The 16,340-nt window shown below is 43.3% G+C and overlaps 1 protein-coding gene across 1 annotated transcript in view; it reads left to right on the top strand.

The window, feature by feature from the left end:
- Positions 1 to 16,340, top strand: part of MANBA (mannosidase beta) — a 74,472-nt gene that overhangs the window by 29,356 nt on the left and 28,776 nt on the right. The window contains exons 6-8 of the mRNA XM_075609043.1: positions 2,134 to 2,309; positions 4,120 to 4,230; positions 10,862 to 11,013. Coding sequence (XP_075465158.1) covers positions 2,134 to 2,309; positions 4,120 to 4,230; positions 10,862 to 11,013 — 439 coding nt within the window. The remainder of the gene's footprint in view (positions 1 to 2,133; positions 2,310 to 4,119; positions 4,231 to 10,861; positions 11,014 to 16,340) is intronic.

Below are 16,340 nucleotides of genomic sequence, written 5' to 3' on the forward strand. Positions count from 1 at the left end.
GGTCCTCCCCTTGCCCCTCTGTGGCCCTATGTAAACGTAATTATTAAATTGGATAACGTCAGCAGTTAAGTCTTGCACTTGCATGAGCCTAAGGCCGCGCTTATGGCGACGCGACGTCGCCCGAAAACAAATACATTGCTGCCGCCGCGTACGCTTATAGTGCGTGCGACGTCGCGGAAACTGGAAGCCGGCAAAATTTGATTTTTCAAGGGCTGTCGCGACACATGACGGCCCTTGAACAAATCAAATTGACATAATCCCGCGACCCCGCCGCCCTGCGAAACATAACTTTCGCCTGTGGCGACAGCTACGGGCGACGTCGCCGGCGGCACTATAGGCACGGCCTTAGGATGTTTACAGACACATTGTATTGATGTTGGGTCCAGGGGGCTTTGTTTCTTCCACCAGCTCCTCTTAATCATTGGAATTCAAAATGTTAAACATTATTTTGAGGGATATGTTGTGAGTTATGTACTTTTGAAGAAGGGGGAAAAAAGTTTTCCTCCTTTCATCCAACCTCCAGTTTCTCTTCTATTCTTTGAGTGAAGGCAAGGTTAGATGCCTTTTGTAGACCCAAAATCTTTACAGCCCATCATCCCACAAATGTATTTATTATTTTATTTATTTATTTATAAAATATTTCACCAGGAAGTAACACATTGAGAGTTACCTCTCGTTTTCAAGTATGTCCAGGGCACAGAGTTAAGACAAATAATACATGTTTACAAATACAGTTACATAATAAGCAGGGTATACATTATATACAAGACATTGCATGCACAGTTAAAGATAATTTATATTATGGGCGAATTAAACAGTTACAGACCAGATTGTCCTCTTGATCATCATAAAGGGTAATCTGCGTCCTCCGTTTGCCCTGCACTTACTCATTCCATCTTCTTCAGCACATCAAATAGTAACGATGTAGTTTCCTTTTGAGGTGATCATAAAGAAAATGATATACCAAAAGATTAGGAGGTCAAGTACCCCTCTCCATCTTTGCATCCTAAGCGTGACCTGATATTATGTTTTGAACATGCATATAAATGTTCAAAGACACCATTTCATACCTACAAACATGGTACTCTTGATTTAATAGAGGGCAGAATTGATCCATATGCTTCTTTTAAAAATGAACTACGCAATCAAATGTTCCATGGATAATATTTTTGAGGATGTGGCATTTTCACAAGATTCCTCACGTATATTTGTATTTCCACAAGTATAGGAATTGAAAGCAGGTTTATACCCCCATAATTAGTAAATGTCTGCAAGGTGATATTTCCTCCAGGCATACCAACACAAATTAAGTTTTTTATTTATTTTTTATTTTTTTATTTTGTTTCCCCTCTCAATCTAGGTAGATAGCTTTTGCCTGATACTTCAGCGGGACCCACTGCAGGATTCTGCTATTTGCTCATTACCTGAATATGTAACTACTGGCAGAAAACATCATTATTTAGACACTATAGTTAAATAAGAAAATAGTTATGCAGCTTCTGACTCATGCAATTTTAAGATGTACAACTCTTCAGTCTGGAAAAAAGAAAAGGGATTTTCTATAAAAAAACAAAAACATCTTATTTAATATAGTCTGAAACAACTGCTCAGGCCATTACTGGATGAAAACACCCACATAGTCCCTCCTTATATCTCAGCTATAATCTCTCGCTATATCCCTACTTGCTCTCTACACTCTGCTCAGACCTGACTCCTCTCTGCACACCTACACCCCTTCTCACATTCTGCACTCTGTCTCTAAGATTCCCTCCCTCTCAATGCCTCCTAAGCATCTTCTATGTCTTACTTCCAATAAATGATGAATTAGCTTATTGAAAGAAAATGTAATTCATTAAGCAACACCGGTGGGAACAACTCATCAGCAAAAGGGTTAAATATTGTGGGGTGGGGCTATTGGATTTCTAATTGCAATAACATTTTGTGAAGCCTACAATTAATATTAGATTTGGTGATTAGATTTCCTGAGTGACTTTATTATCACACTAAAAACTACATGTACAGTAAAACCCTAGACAAGATATCTTGCATTCATACCATTTAGGGTCCACAATGAGCTTTACATTGTATTTTTAACCCTTCTTTTGTTTGACCTGGTCTGTGTCTCCCATTTAGATAACAACACATCTCAATGGATTATTAAAATCGAGCCTGTCTTTGAAGTAATCACTGTAAACCCTGTTCCTGGATATGTGGTCATCAGGCTACCACAGCTTAAAATTGACCAGTCACATAAGCTTACATGGAATCCTGGGCATCACGTGTTTGAGATCATCATTAAAATCGATAAGGTGAGTTTTGGTTCTTTGAACACTATCTTTGCATTAGAGGGGAGGGATTCTGTGCCATTTTGCTTAAAAAAAAAAAAAAAAAAAATACTAACATGCTTTTCTCTTTTCATACTGATCGCATACTTTAGTGAAATATCCCAGTAGCTTTCTATCAGAAGGATATATACAGTAGTACATGCACAATTCTATCTTTAGTGACTCCAAAGAACGTCACTATGAATTTCATATGCAGTGCATTAACTTCTCAGGTCAGTGCAACTTCAGCATTGCTGCTGCATTATTTCATGAAGTACAATAGATATGAGCCTCTAATGCGGTGTGTACACACTAACAAAATCAATATGTGCATGACCGGTATTATTGTAGTGCTTGAAGTGAAGCGTACTTGCCAGACTTTTGGACCGCTATTATGCATACATTGAATCATAAGACAAATGTTTTCTTGATTGAGTACTTGGGCTGTATTGAAGTGTCTATTGCTAAGCACACACACTTTAAAGCTGCTGTTGATACTGAAAAGATATTATGATGAACAGTAAATTAAGATACTACTCTGTTTTCCTCCTTTTGTATTCCTCTTGTATATCATATTCATATTTCTTCACAAGGTACCAGAAACACTACTAGGGGGTATTCACAAAACTTCAATAACTGGGCAGTAGCTGTTAATGCTAATCGAACTCCGATACCCATTACCGGATGTCGGGAAACTTTCCCTTAGTAGAAAACCAGTGCCAGGACCTTCTAAATGGGGAGGAGTTACCTGTCCGTCTTGCAGTACTTTGGATTACCTTTAAAAGGAGTAACCTTTTCCTACCATTGGCTTTACATATTAATTTAAATAAATTTAATTCAGCTGGCAAGCCACAGTTCAGTTTTTACAATAGTCACAAGGAACACCTGTTTTGCTGTTCTACATTGTGTCCACACTACACGAGGCATGGGACTCGTACAGGTAAATGTACTGTTCCTCTCTGTGTGAACACCCTGTAGAATACTTGGTTGAAGTATAAAGATACTGCCATGCAGCAGCTTGGAATCTCATAGCCCATTTGGTTAACTAACTTCAAAAATAATTTATTGAATGTCACAAGATGTTGCTTTCCATGATCCCGCCTGGTTTTTGAAACAAGAAATATCAAAATATTTTATCTGCGAAAGCTGGTTTATCTTCACTCTTGAATTTGCAGTGTGTGCTTCTGACAATTTAGCACCAACACGAAATTCCATACTAGTTATTTTTCCAGTTGTTAATGGAGTTATGGTTACATTTATGTTATATGCTAGAAGTTTCTACTGTGCATTAAATATGTACAGGTAATTAGTGATTACGGTTTAGTGTAGCTGACTTTGAAATAGTTTCTTGCTAACATGCCACCTGCTTAAGGTAAATGATGCACCAACCTGTCTTCATGGGTTTTCTTTCTAGAAACGCATTGGTTTGTGTAATTTTTAGTATGTGATGGGTTAACCACTTATTACATTATTACTACCAACATTGTGGCAGAGCTGAGCGTGAGTACCACTTACATAAATCAATGATTAATGTAGTGCCATAAAATTACTTATGATAAGGAAAAAAGTAGACCTTCTGTTCTGGAGGCTTTGCACATTAGAGCATCTTTGAACACATATGCAACATATCTTAGTGGGAACCTCCTTCCTGTTCAATGTTCCAGTATTCTTCTGTATCGTGGAAATGATGCTGAAAAGGGTTCTGCTCTCCTCCAGTACAATAAACTTGTTAACCTGTATTCAGTTGTAGTCGAAGTTCTTTACATTTTCCTTGTTGTCTTTTTCTTCCCTCTAGAATATTTCCATAGATCTGTGGTGGCCAAATGGATACGGAAATCAAACTGGATATAACTTGACTGCCAAATTTACATTTGAAGGAGGTTACTTCATTGAAAACACAACCAAGGTAAAAAAAAAAAAAAAAAAAAGTTATTTTTTTTCTCCATAATCCTTTTAAAGCATCTATGTGCGCCACAATTTAGAGTTGTTGCACGTTTTCGGGACTGCCATGACTCCTTTTGAAAAGCTGATGGCTGACATTATCAGGTTTCGTAGGCTGTTTTGCTGGTTTATTGTTCATGTGGTGGAAGTAAATTGACCAAACCTGAAAACGAACATGATTTATAGTGGTAGTAAAAACTTTTTGTTTCAAGAGAAAATTAAAAAAAAATTGTGCGGGTCCTATTGTTGCTGGATTACAGCTCGTGCAGGCTTGGACTGGCCCTTTGGGTACATAAGGAAATCTCTGTGTGCCCAACCTCCAGACTGGTCAAGTCTCCCATAATGTCTGTGCTGGACTCTGGGCTGGCAAATCTCCTATAGCATTGTGTCTGTGACAGCGGCTGCAGGGAGAGTCAGTCTGATCTGTGCCTATTAGTGTATGTGGGATTGAATGCATGTATGACATTGTATGTAAGCATAACTGCAGGCACTATTATAACTCTCGTCCGTTACGGTCCTGTACTGGGCCCCAATAATCTGTTTTCCCTCTGTGGCCCCTTTATATCCCAGGGAGTCCAACACTGCAATAATCAATAATCAACGAGTCCTTTTGCACACTGGTTTTTTCCTATTTGGTATTTGGAGGATGCTACTGTAAGTTTTTTTCACTCGGATACGCAATTAAATTCAATCTCTTCTCTACTCCAGGGATCTGCAGTGCATAGCACACAAAAGTGCAGCAAAGTAGCTTGTTCGCCCATCTGTTAGGAAAGCAGCTTCTGGTCAACGTCCCGTTTCAGCTGCAGTATTTTCATGGTTCTCCCGCCTGTTTCCAAACTGCTGCTTGAGAATCTCGTATTGGCAGCCTGGCTGAGGAGAGCCTGCACACTAAAGTGTCATAACGTTGTCTATATAGCACTTGCTTCTATTGGTCACCAAGGGGTCATGTGAACTTTAGGATCTAGTGAATACAGATCAGGGGACATTTCTCTTAGCTGAAAATGTTTATAGTGTTTGTCTGAAGTTATACTCGTTAATGTTGCAGCATGTTTATTTTCAGGAATTGGAAAAAGCTAGCATTTTTCACACAAGCTAGCAATGCAGTCGCAGTGCCATAGGGTGGGTGCAAGGCATTTCAAAAGCAAGTGCAGGGCGGTGTATTGCCGATTGCTTTCAGTAAGGGTGTTTAAAGCGGGATAGATATAGATATATAGAGATAAATATACAGTATAGATAGATGTAGAAGCATCTGTACCGTGTTAGCCGAGCTTAATAATCAGAAATTAATAGACGATACTGTTCTATGGCTAACTAAATGCTTTTATTTGTGCGAGCTTTCGAGATGCACTGATCTCTTCTTCCGGCGATGTTGAAGCCAAAAAAGGGGTTTTACTTTAAAACAGTGCATACTGGAATGTGATCTGTGATTGAAGCTTATCCCAATCACCCGCCGGTGTGTACTCCTCTGACTCGCTGCTCTGCTCCGGTCTGTTTCCCAACCATGCGCAGTGACAGGTGCGCAGATACTCAGTATGTGCCGTTTTGCACACTGACTTTACACAGGACTCTCCACTTGACCGAATCGGCTACCTTCTTTAGTATGCATAGGAATGGATGAGAAAAGAAGCACACGCCAGCTGATAAATTTCTCAAAGCTGTATTATTGTATATGGACATACAATAAGGGACACATAGACAGTAGGTGACAGTCTATTAACCCTACGTATTTCGTCTTTAATGAAGACTTCATCAGGGGTATATATTTCTTAAATGAACCTTTTAGTTTATATACCTTTAGTTTGTGTTGCTATTTGTTAATTGAAAAACCCCGCCTGTCTGTGGTTTTCTACCAATGGTGATATCTATGACACAAGCTAATTAAGGGAAACACCTATTATTATCCATATACTTAACCAGTTGTATGATACACATTTAAAACACTTTAATAATTAAACTAAAACATTAAATCTAAACACATTCTAAAAAGTTAAAAAAGAGAGTTAGATATATAATCTTAATTAATTATTTCTTAAGAATAAAAACTATTTCTACTAGATATTAATTAGTTTAGAGAAAACAGATGGTACTTGAAAAGAACAGGACAAATAACAGAGGTAGCAACATTAATCATCAGGAGGCATAATCTTTCTAAATGGGACCTATATTATTTTACAAGAAAGGCCCCTAAATCAATATCACAATTATGTCCAATTGGAACCAAAGTTTTTACTTTATGGATCCGTTTGGTTTCCAATTTGGAAATTTGGTTAACCAAATATCCACCCCTCCAATTGTGTTTTAACACATCTATACCAATGCATTTCATACCCGCTGGGTTCTGATCATGGCACTCTTTGAAGTGCCTTGATAGATTATGTTGCATAAAACCCTTTTGAATATTAACAATGTGTTCAGCAAATCTAAGGTTAAGCTTTCTGGTTGTCCTGCCTATATATTGCTTGTTACACGGACACTGAATAAGATATACAGAATTTACAGAGTCATAATTGATAAACTTGTTTATAACAAATTCCTCATTTGCCTAGGTAGAATGAAATTTCTTTACCTGCTTTGTTTCTTGTAAATTAAGTTTACGCATTTTACAGCGCAAACATTTGAAAAATCCTTTAACATGCAGAAATGAATTTGATTTATTTTCCATACTGGACTTTAAACAACTGGGTGCAATGAATTTTTTAAGTGTATCTGATTTAGTAGATACCACTCTTGGTGTTGGTGGGAGGTATGGATGCAGAATAGGGTCACGGAGAACTAAGTGCCAATGTTTATTCAAAACTTGTCTTATTTTTGCAGATAAGGGGTTATAAATGGTACATCCACAGTATCTTTATCGGATATTAAAATCCTTTCTTTTACCTTTTTCTCCCCTTTGAGTAATTCCTTTCTATTCAATTTTTTAGTTTTGGAATAGGCATCCTCTAAAATGTTGTCACTATAGGATTTTGTTTTGAATGTGTCTATTAAAACAGAGGCCTGCTGTTCGAAGACCATTTCTTCTGAACAGTTGCGTTTAATACGCCTTAGTTCACCGAATGGGATGTTATCCAACCACTTTTTTTAGTGGTTGCTTTCAGCTTCAATATAATTTAAACAGTTGACCGGTATATGATGGGTTTTAGTACAAATAGAAACATCTTTGATATAGATTAGTAGGTCCAGAAATTCAAGTTCCAGTTTACTAAATTTGCTCGTGAATTTTAAATTATACAAATTTTGATTAATATGTTCTAAAAATTATTGTAAAGTGTTGTGATCCCCACACCAAATAATAATGATGTCATCTATGTACCGTTTATAGAGCACCAGATTTGCGCCAAATTTATTGTTGGCACAGATATTTTCCTCCTCCCATAGGCCCATCAACAAATTTGCATAACTGGGTGCAAATATGGTGCCCATTGCGGTACCAGTGATTTGTAAATAAATGTATTTATTGATGGTTTTCGCCATACGTTGCGCTGTGCTTTTATGGCCAAACATCTCCACTTTGGTCTCGTCTGTCCAAAGGACATTGTTCCAGAAGTCTTGTGGTTTGTTCAGATGCAACTTTGCAAACCTAAGCCGTGCTGCCATGTTCTTTTTAGAGAGAAGAGGCTTTCTCCTGGCAACCTGTGAGGGTTTGCCATCCTGATGGCCGGAACTCGCCTCCCCATTCCACTCCTTCAGGCACTCAGAGTACGCGATGCCATGGCGGTCCCGCTGCGCGCAGACGGCGCATGATCAATCTGTACATCCGCGAGTTCCGCCTCTAGTCTCTACCCCTGCTCTGACGTGCGACCTGCTCGTTCGGCCAGTCTTCCATCTGGATCTGTGCCCAGGCTCCACCCCCGCTCTGACGACGGACATGCGCGGTGCACGAGCGACGCATGACCTAGATACCGTTCTCTGACGTCGGTGATGCACGCGGAACAAGTCTCCTCTGGACTCGCCTCCAGACTCTGCTCTCGCTGATGCGACAGGCATGCGCGGTGCGCGAGTGGCGCGCGATCGGGGCACCACCCCCTGACGGCGACGCGCACAGGATGAAGCTCCGCCCCCAAAACCAATCAAGCTGCACAATAGGACGCACCTGTGCGACCAAGCCTTCCTTCTTGTTCCTGGCTTCCCATTGGAGGGAGGTTCCTTAAATACCTGCCTTGCTCAATCTCTCATTGCTGAGCATAACCTTTGTGTATGACGCGGTGCCTTGCTGCATTCCTGCCTTGGACCTTGCAGTTCCGGCCTTGTGCCCTGCCTGTCTTGTTTCTGCTGCTACCTGACCATGCTTGGTTCTCTGGACTCCGCATCGCTCCTCTCCTGACCCGGCTTCTGCTTGCCGTCCCCTGCGAGGGAACTCCTGTGCATTGACCACCAATCGCCCTATGCTTTTCAATCTTCTACGAGCTTCTTCAGGAGTAAAACATAAAAGGTTCCCATGCATCTTTTCTAGTGTCCATTTTGGTGATGTCACAGAGCTTATATAAACGAATATATGTATGTATGTACAGTGGCGAGAGTTTGTGAACCCTTTGAGATTTTTACATATTTTAAACCTAAAATGTTTAGATCTTACAGAAATGAAGATAACCTGATCACACAAATTATACAACATGATACTTTTTTCAACATTTATTTATTCACATATGATTCAACTTTCAATATCCATGTGTGGAAAAGTATGTGAACTTTTAGATTCTGTACCTGTTGGCACCCCCTTGAGCAGCAATGACTTCAACTAAGTGTTTTTTGTAACTGCTGGTCTGTCTCACACATCGGATTTGAGGATTTTTGGCCCATTCCTCCTTCAGGACTGCTTCAATTCAATGATATTTAAGGGCTTCCTTGCATGGACAGCTTGCTGCAGATCCTGCCACAATATTTCAATGGGGTTTAGGTCCCGACTTTGACTAGGCCATTCTAAAGCGCGGAATTTCTTCTTCTGCAGCTATTCTTTTGTAGACCTGCTTGTATGTTTAGGGTCATTGTCTTGCTACATGACCCACTTTCGTTTCAGCTCATGGACGCATAGCATGACATTCTCTTCTAGAATCTTCTGACACAATGCAGAATTCATGGTTGTGTCAATGATGCTATGCCATCCAGCTCCTGAGGCAGCAAAGCAGGCCAAAACCATCACACACACACACACACACACACACACACACACACACACACACACACACACACACACACACACACCATCATGCTTGACAGGTGGGATGAGGTACTTCTGTTCAAATGCAACATTTGGCGAAAACCAAACATAACGTTTCTCATTGAAGCCAAAAAGTTCTACCTTTGACTCGTGTCCAGAGAACATTGTTGGAGACACCATAACTTTTTTATTTTTTTTTGGTCTGGTTGTAGCCAGTTGCAGTTTCACATTGCAAAGCCAGTTACCAACCTCACACTGAGACCCAAAAGGTAGATTCAGCTCTCTGTGAATAGGTTTTAATGGCTGTGCAATTCTTTAACTCGGGCTGTGCTGAAAAGCTGTGTAATACGGCAGCATAAGCTTATAGAGATCCATGTTAAAATGGACAAGAAGTAAAAGGTGACATGCCGTGTGCTTATCTGCATGTCAATTCCCAGAATCCATGGCTGCAGTGGAGCCACTGTTTGCTAAGACAGTGGTGATCAACTCCAGTCCTCAAGACCCACCCCCCCCCCCCAACAGGTCAAGTTTTTGGGAAATCCTTTAAACCTGAGCTGTTGGGCGGTCAGGAGGACTGGAGTTGAGCACCACTGTGCTAAAAGATTAATGGCAAAAGACCGGGTTGCAGACCTGTCTGAAACATGTGAATGTGCTCACCAGCGGTATTTTTATTGGCAACTAAACGATTTAATGTGTATCCTCAATTGTATCTGTACTATGATTTAATTACTACATATGAAACATTACGTGGACGACACTTACCCCTTACCTTCCCCACCCATTTTTATTTCTGTACTCTCTACCCCTAACAACATTTTCAATAAAATATAATTTTAAAATGGTATCATGTTTTTTGTGTAATTACCCTCTTTTATTCAGGCATTGCATTATGAATATCTTAAACACTGAATAAGGGATCATTGCATGCAACACATTTACTTATTTACAAAATGGGGGCATGAGACCTTACTTGTTAGCACAATCTCTCTCTCTGGTCCCGCCCTAAAATGCCCTAAACATTATAAATAATACAATGTAGACAGGAGACTTACACCATTTTTACATTTTTTTTTTTTTACGTGGCTCCCATGTACGATTTGGGTACAGTGGTACAGAAAGTAAGTTTAGCCCTAGAGCATGCACTGTGCAGAATGGTTCCTTACCTGGGAATTTGTGGAAAGTTCCACTAATGATTATGAAAAGAGCATAGTTTTTTTATCGGGTGAGGTCTTCTCTGCTGTTTTTGGCTATGAACTTGGTTTGTGTTGCATTATGCAATAATACTTCTTTAGAGTATAACTACTGTACTTAGTTGATTAGGGAGCTCTGCAATCCAGTGGCACCTCTAGCAACAAAGGAGCACAACGGTTCTTGTTTAAGCCAAACTGACAGTATATGCAAATGGTTTATGTTGGTATTTGTTGATTGTGTGTTCTCGCAGGTTTACTTTCGTACTGTGGAGCTTGTGCAGGAGCCTATCCGTGGCTCTCCAGGGCTGACTTTCTACATCAAAATTAATGGAGTTCCCATTTTTCTCAAAGGCTCCAACTGGATACCAGCTGACTCCTTCCAAGACAGAGTTACCACCCACAAGTACGTACGTTGTCTGGTAAACGCAGAGAGGACAAAATGTGCAGCCTCTTGGCAATAAAGGGAAACTAGTCTGTCACATACTGTAGTGTGTTATCTAATTATAACACAAAATAGTGCTTTAAGAAATCATATAACTTTGTTAACTTTTGAGAACAATCTCCATACTGTATCCATACTGCAAACAGTCGTTTTCAACCGTTTATCTTTGTGTATACTGAGACCGATCTGCTTGTATTGTTTAGGATTTGAGGAGCCAATTAGAAGCTTGCTGTTTCTTCTTGAAACAAATTGTAGTTTTGATGAGCAATGTCTAAATACAGGATTATAGCTCTTGGGAGCAGGGACTCCTTTTCTTAAGGTATACTGTGTATGTGTTTGAAGCCATTATGTATTACTGCTGTGAAGCGCTACTTACAAGGGTGCCACTAAAGAAATAAAGATCTACATACATGTATGATTTCTATGGTAAAAAAAATATAATTTAAAACAGATCACTGAATTGTTTTGAGTATTTTATTTTGTGATATGAAAAGTAGTCTGTTGAAGAAAAAAAGGAACAGAATTCAAAGCATCAATAGAAACAAATGTATTGTGCATTGTTAGATGGCTAAAAAAAAAAACATACAAGAAGATTATAGTGGGTAAGAAAAACTTACTAGTACATTCACATGTCTCGCACAGGTTCCCCAAACCTATTCCAGTCTCTCAAATGTAATTTGCTTATTAAGAACATCCCTATAAAAACAGGCGAACAGTGCAGTTGCGTGTGTTTGCAATTTCTTTATTGCAACCACAAAATTCAGCGTTGTATTCACTGTTGCAAAATTGCGCCAGCAAATGAGAGGCTGCTTTGTTATTTTGCCTCAAATAATTTTAGGTTATTCATTCATTCTCATTATTTAGTCAACTGTATGGAACAAATATACAAAGTAACACTTAATCATAAAATGTAGTATACACCAAGCGAGAATGCAGACAACGTTTAAGTGGTTAAATATCTTAAAGGGCTACTGCATTCTGAGGAGCACTAAATTGAGAAGCATCTTCTATCCACCTGTTATTTACCAGCTGTGACATACAGTATAGAGCATGTTTCCCAAGTGTGATCTTTGATCTAAAATTATCAATGGAAGTCAAAACAGCCGTGTGTGTTCAAATGATGTGGGTACAAACATAGCAACCTAGATACATGTGTAGCCAGGATCCCTTTTCCACCAATTGTTGTTGTGGGGTGGGAGATGCTGCACCTAGGGAACGCTCCAATAACGGAGGTTCCGCGTTGAGGGAGCCGTCATGTTAGGTTGGCGCCGGCGCAGAGCTGGTCTGGCAGGAGGTTGCGCATGCGTAGACTAGGCGACAAAGCCCGCGAAGGAGGAGAGCTCGGATAGGCGGGGAGTTAGGGGACTACGGGTCCCAGCAGACCCACGGGGCCCGAGGACCAATCAGGTACGAGGTAGGGAGGAAAAGGAAGTGGTGGCGCGCACGTTGGGTCAGAGTGAGTGGTAGAAGGAAGGAGAAGGAGCTCCGGTGTAGGGAGGTAGTCCGCCCCCTACCTAGGCCGTATGCCCCTGGCCCAGTTAGGCCCTGAGCTCCAGTAGTGTGAAGCTGAACTAGGGACTGGCCATAGACAGGTTCCGGCTTCCTTTATTGTTAACCGATCGCTACCGGGACAGTTATAAGTCAGTGGGAGGTCTGGGATCAGGCCCCGCTACCAAGTGGCAGCGTGTCTGGGTGGGATCGCCCCGGACACCTACCGGTGACGTCATCTACGCCCACGCCGATCCTTTGTGAAGATAATTGCAGAACCGGGTACTGGAGTGCCCGGAAGGTAAACGTCAAGTGCACCAACAGTACCATCATTCACTCAGGACACAGTGGCTGCGCAGTCACATACATATACATTCACTGTCTCACGTGAGGGTGGGGAACATATTCCAAGAGGGAACTGGACACGGGGTGGGATCACCCGGTGAAGGGGAGAGTGAGCGTTCGGAAGGACGCGAGAGTAGTGTCTCCTCTAGGGAGGGGCACCTGTTGTTGATGAAGTTTATGGTTGCTGCAAGTAAAGCATATTGATAACGGTATTTGCTGTGTGTGTATTAATGTACATAAGTTCCTGCGAAGACCCACTTCCCCTCGGGCGGAAGCTGTCGCAGGTGGAGGCGCTGCACCAAGTTATAAGTATCAAACGTATCCCAGGCTCTCCGTGGCAGAGGCTCAGGCCCTGTGCGCCTACAGGTTATACAGCATATGGTAGTGGTCTGTGTTCGCTAGGAACCAGGGCTACATTTGGAAGCGCTGCTGAGAGCTTAGACCTGGGGTGCCCCTTGAGCCAAAATTACCACCAACATGGCCCTTCCCTCACGTCAGGAAATACGCGACTGGGCGCGACAAATGCGCACGCCCACCTGCCGCGCAGTGGCTGTGACCCAAGTACCCATGGCCCTACCATTAGAGACATTGCAAACGGCCCTACGACAACTACTGGGTTTTGATGCTAAGTGGAACACCTTGCTAGTACATTGCCGGCGATATCTAGTAGTCCTCGAGCCTGCAGACCCTCAATATTTGCCGCTTCCAAACTCTCCGTCCGGTGGCAGCCCCTTGGTCTACCCCCTTCGGGACCCCCATGTGGGGGAACTAGGTGACGACGACCCTACGCTCCCCTTTGCTCACTACCCCGCGAGCGAGGCGGGTAGCTGTCAGTCCGAATGTAGCTATCCTGGGTCTAGCGCATCTGAAGAAGCGGGGGTGCGTAGTGACATGCTGCAGAAACTCCATGACAAGATAGACCAGTTAACCACCCCCTGCAGCTTACCGCTGTTAGTAGAAGCACTTACCCTAGCCACACATTCCCAAAGCTACCGGAAGCTAAAGGCCTTCTTGGGGACTCTACCTGTGCCCACAGGAGAGGATGGGATAGATCCTTGGAAGGAGCACACTAAGGGAATAATGGAAGAATGGTCTTGTACAGACGTAGTGAAGCGCCAACGGCTCATGGAGTGCTTGAGACCCCCGGCGTCCACTTTGATCAGCATTCACCGAGAACAGTATCCTGACCGCTTGTATGATGCTCGAGTTCCTCATCGAGGCCTATAGCGCGACCGAGGATGATGGGGCCTTGTGGGCGAAATACTACGCCATAAATCAAAAGGAGGGAGAAGATTTGTCTGCCTATATCCACCGTGTGCAAATCTCCCTAGGGCCCCTGCTGCATCATAAATATGTGACCGCCTCGCAGATGGACGAATACCTCCGCAAACAATACCTACTGGGGTCCAGTCCTACTCACCCTATTGCAAACATGATTCGCGATAACCTCACTCGGGGACCCCCCCCCTCGTTTATCAAACTCTTACAGCAAGTCAAAGAGCACGAAACGCATCTCATGCTTCACTCCCCACAGAAGGCTAAAGCCGTCAGCAGCACTAAACCCAAAGGGAGTGCTGAGAAGGAGGATCCGCCGGATAAACCCGGCCCGGAAAAGCCAAAATACGCCGGACGAACCACGCCTCCGTATGACCGCCGTACCCCACCCAGAGATATGTCCTGCTACAAATGTGGGAAAAAGGGACATATCTCCTACGATTGTCGGATGGGGGAGTCTCCCCACCGGAGCCTGTCACCCAAGAAGTTCACGCTGCAGGCCATGATATGCGGTGTTTATGCGGCCAGCCCAGAAGCCCCTGTCCCCACCCAAAGTGGCGACGAACCCGAGGATGAGGGAAGCCGCGTGGGACCGGTAGCGCTGATCCGGGTGCTAGTGGATGGAATCTACTTCTCCGCTCTACTGGACACGGGATCTCAAGTAACCATCATATATCGAGGGTTCTATGATCAACACCTCCAGAAGCGGTCTCTGAAGTCGGCAGGGCATATCAAAGTAAGAGGCCTAAGCAATGACGACTACCCCATTATGGCATAGTGGCCGTGGCCGTGGCCCTGGAGATACAACAGCTCAACACTGGGAAGTCTCACCCCATGAAGGTGGAAGCCATGGTGTGTCCAGAACCCAAGGAGCCCCCTAAGTATCCGATCATCCTAGGCACGAACGCAGACATTGTACAAGCCGTCATCCGGGCCTACTTACACGAAACTAAGGAACTGCCCATCTCCAGCCTACAGCTACAGCTTGTCCAGGTGGATCCAGATTCCCCTCCGCCATTCTCGGAGGACTGCGGACTGTTGTTCTGCGGCCGGGGGGGTCTGACCAGACTCCTACCCGGAGAGATGCAGAGGGTACCCGCCTGGTGTGCTTACGCGGAACGAGTAGGCGAGGAACAGCTCTTTTCTCTAGAAAGCACCCCAGAAGAAGACGTCCGCCGAGGATATCGGCTAGTACCGGAATTCCGGGATTGGCCGGCCGCCATTCCCCGTCGAATTTATGTGATGGTACAGAATCTTTCGCCATTCCCCATGGCCATCGACACGGGACAGAGGATAGGGAGAATTTACCCCGTCAGCTCGGTGGATGAGGCCGTACAAGTAAAAGCTACCCGAGTGGAAACTCACGGATCACCGTTAGACTTCGACTTTGGCTCGTCCGGGCTGTCTGACAGCTGGAAGGAACGGTTACGAGTGCAGCTGGAAGAAAGACTATCAGTATTCTCTACAGGGGAAATGGATGTGGGGTGTAGCCGCAATGCCCAACACACCATTCGGATGACTGATACCAAGCCTTTCAGGGAACGTTCCCGTCGCCTCGCTCCTAGAGATGTGGAAGATGTACGAGCGGCCCTCCATGAAATGGAAGAAGCCGGGATCGTCACGGAGTCACGAAGCCCTTACGCCTCCCCCATAGTGGTAGTGCGAAAGAAGAATGGGACTGTGAGGTTATGTGTAGACTACCGGACCCATAACCGAACAGTACCAGATCAGTATAATCTCCCCCGCATAGAACAAATCTTGGACGCTCTACATGGAAGTAAATGGTTCAGTGTACTGGACCTCCGGTCCGGCTACTACCAAGTACCTATGAGTCATGAGGACCAAGAGAAAATGGCGTTCATTTGCCCACTGGGGTTTTACCAATTCACCTGTATGCCCCAAGGCATCTGTGGTGCTCCCGCCGCCTTCCAGCGGCTAATGGAGAAGACTTTAGGTGACTTGAATCCCCGAGAATGCCTCGTGTATTTGGATGACATCATAGTCTTCGGGAAAACCCTGGAAGAACATGAGGCTCGACTCCTGAAAGTACTCGACCGATTAGCTCAAGAAGGTCTCAAACTCTCCTTAGATAAATGTCGTTTCTGCCGGACATCGGTGACTTAGGTAGGACACAGTGTCCGCTGAGGGAATTGCCACGGACCCAGCCAAAATAGAAGCCG

The sequence above is a fragment of the Ascaphus truei genome, chromosome 1, assembly GCF_040206685.1.
Source record: "Ascaphus truei isolate aAscTru1 chromosome 1, aAscTru1.hap1, whole genome shotgun sequence".
In the NCBI taxonomy this organism is placed as follows: domain Eukaryota; kingdom Metazoa; phylum Chordata; class Amphibia; order Anura; family Ascaphidae; genus Ascaphus; species Ascaphus truei.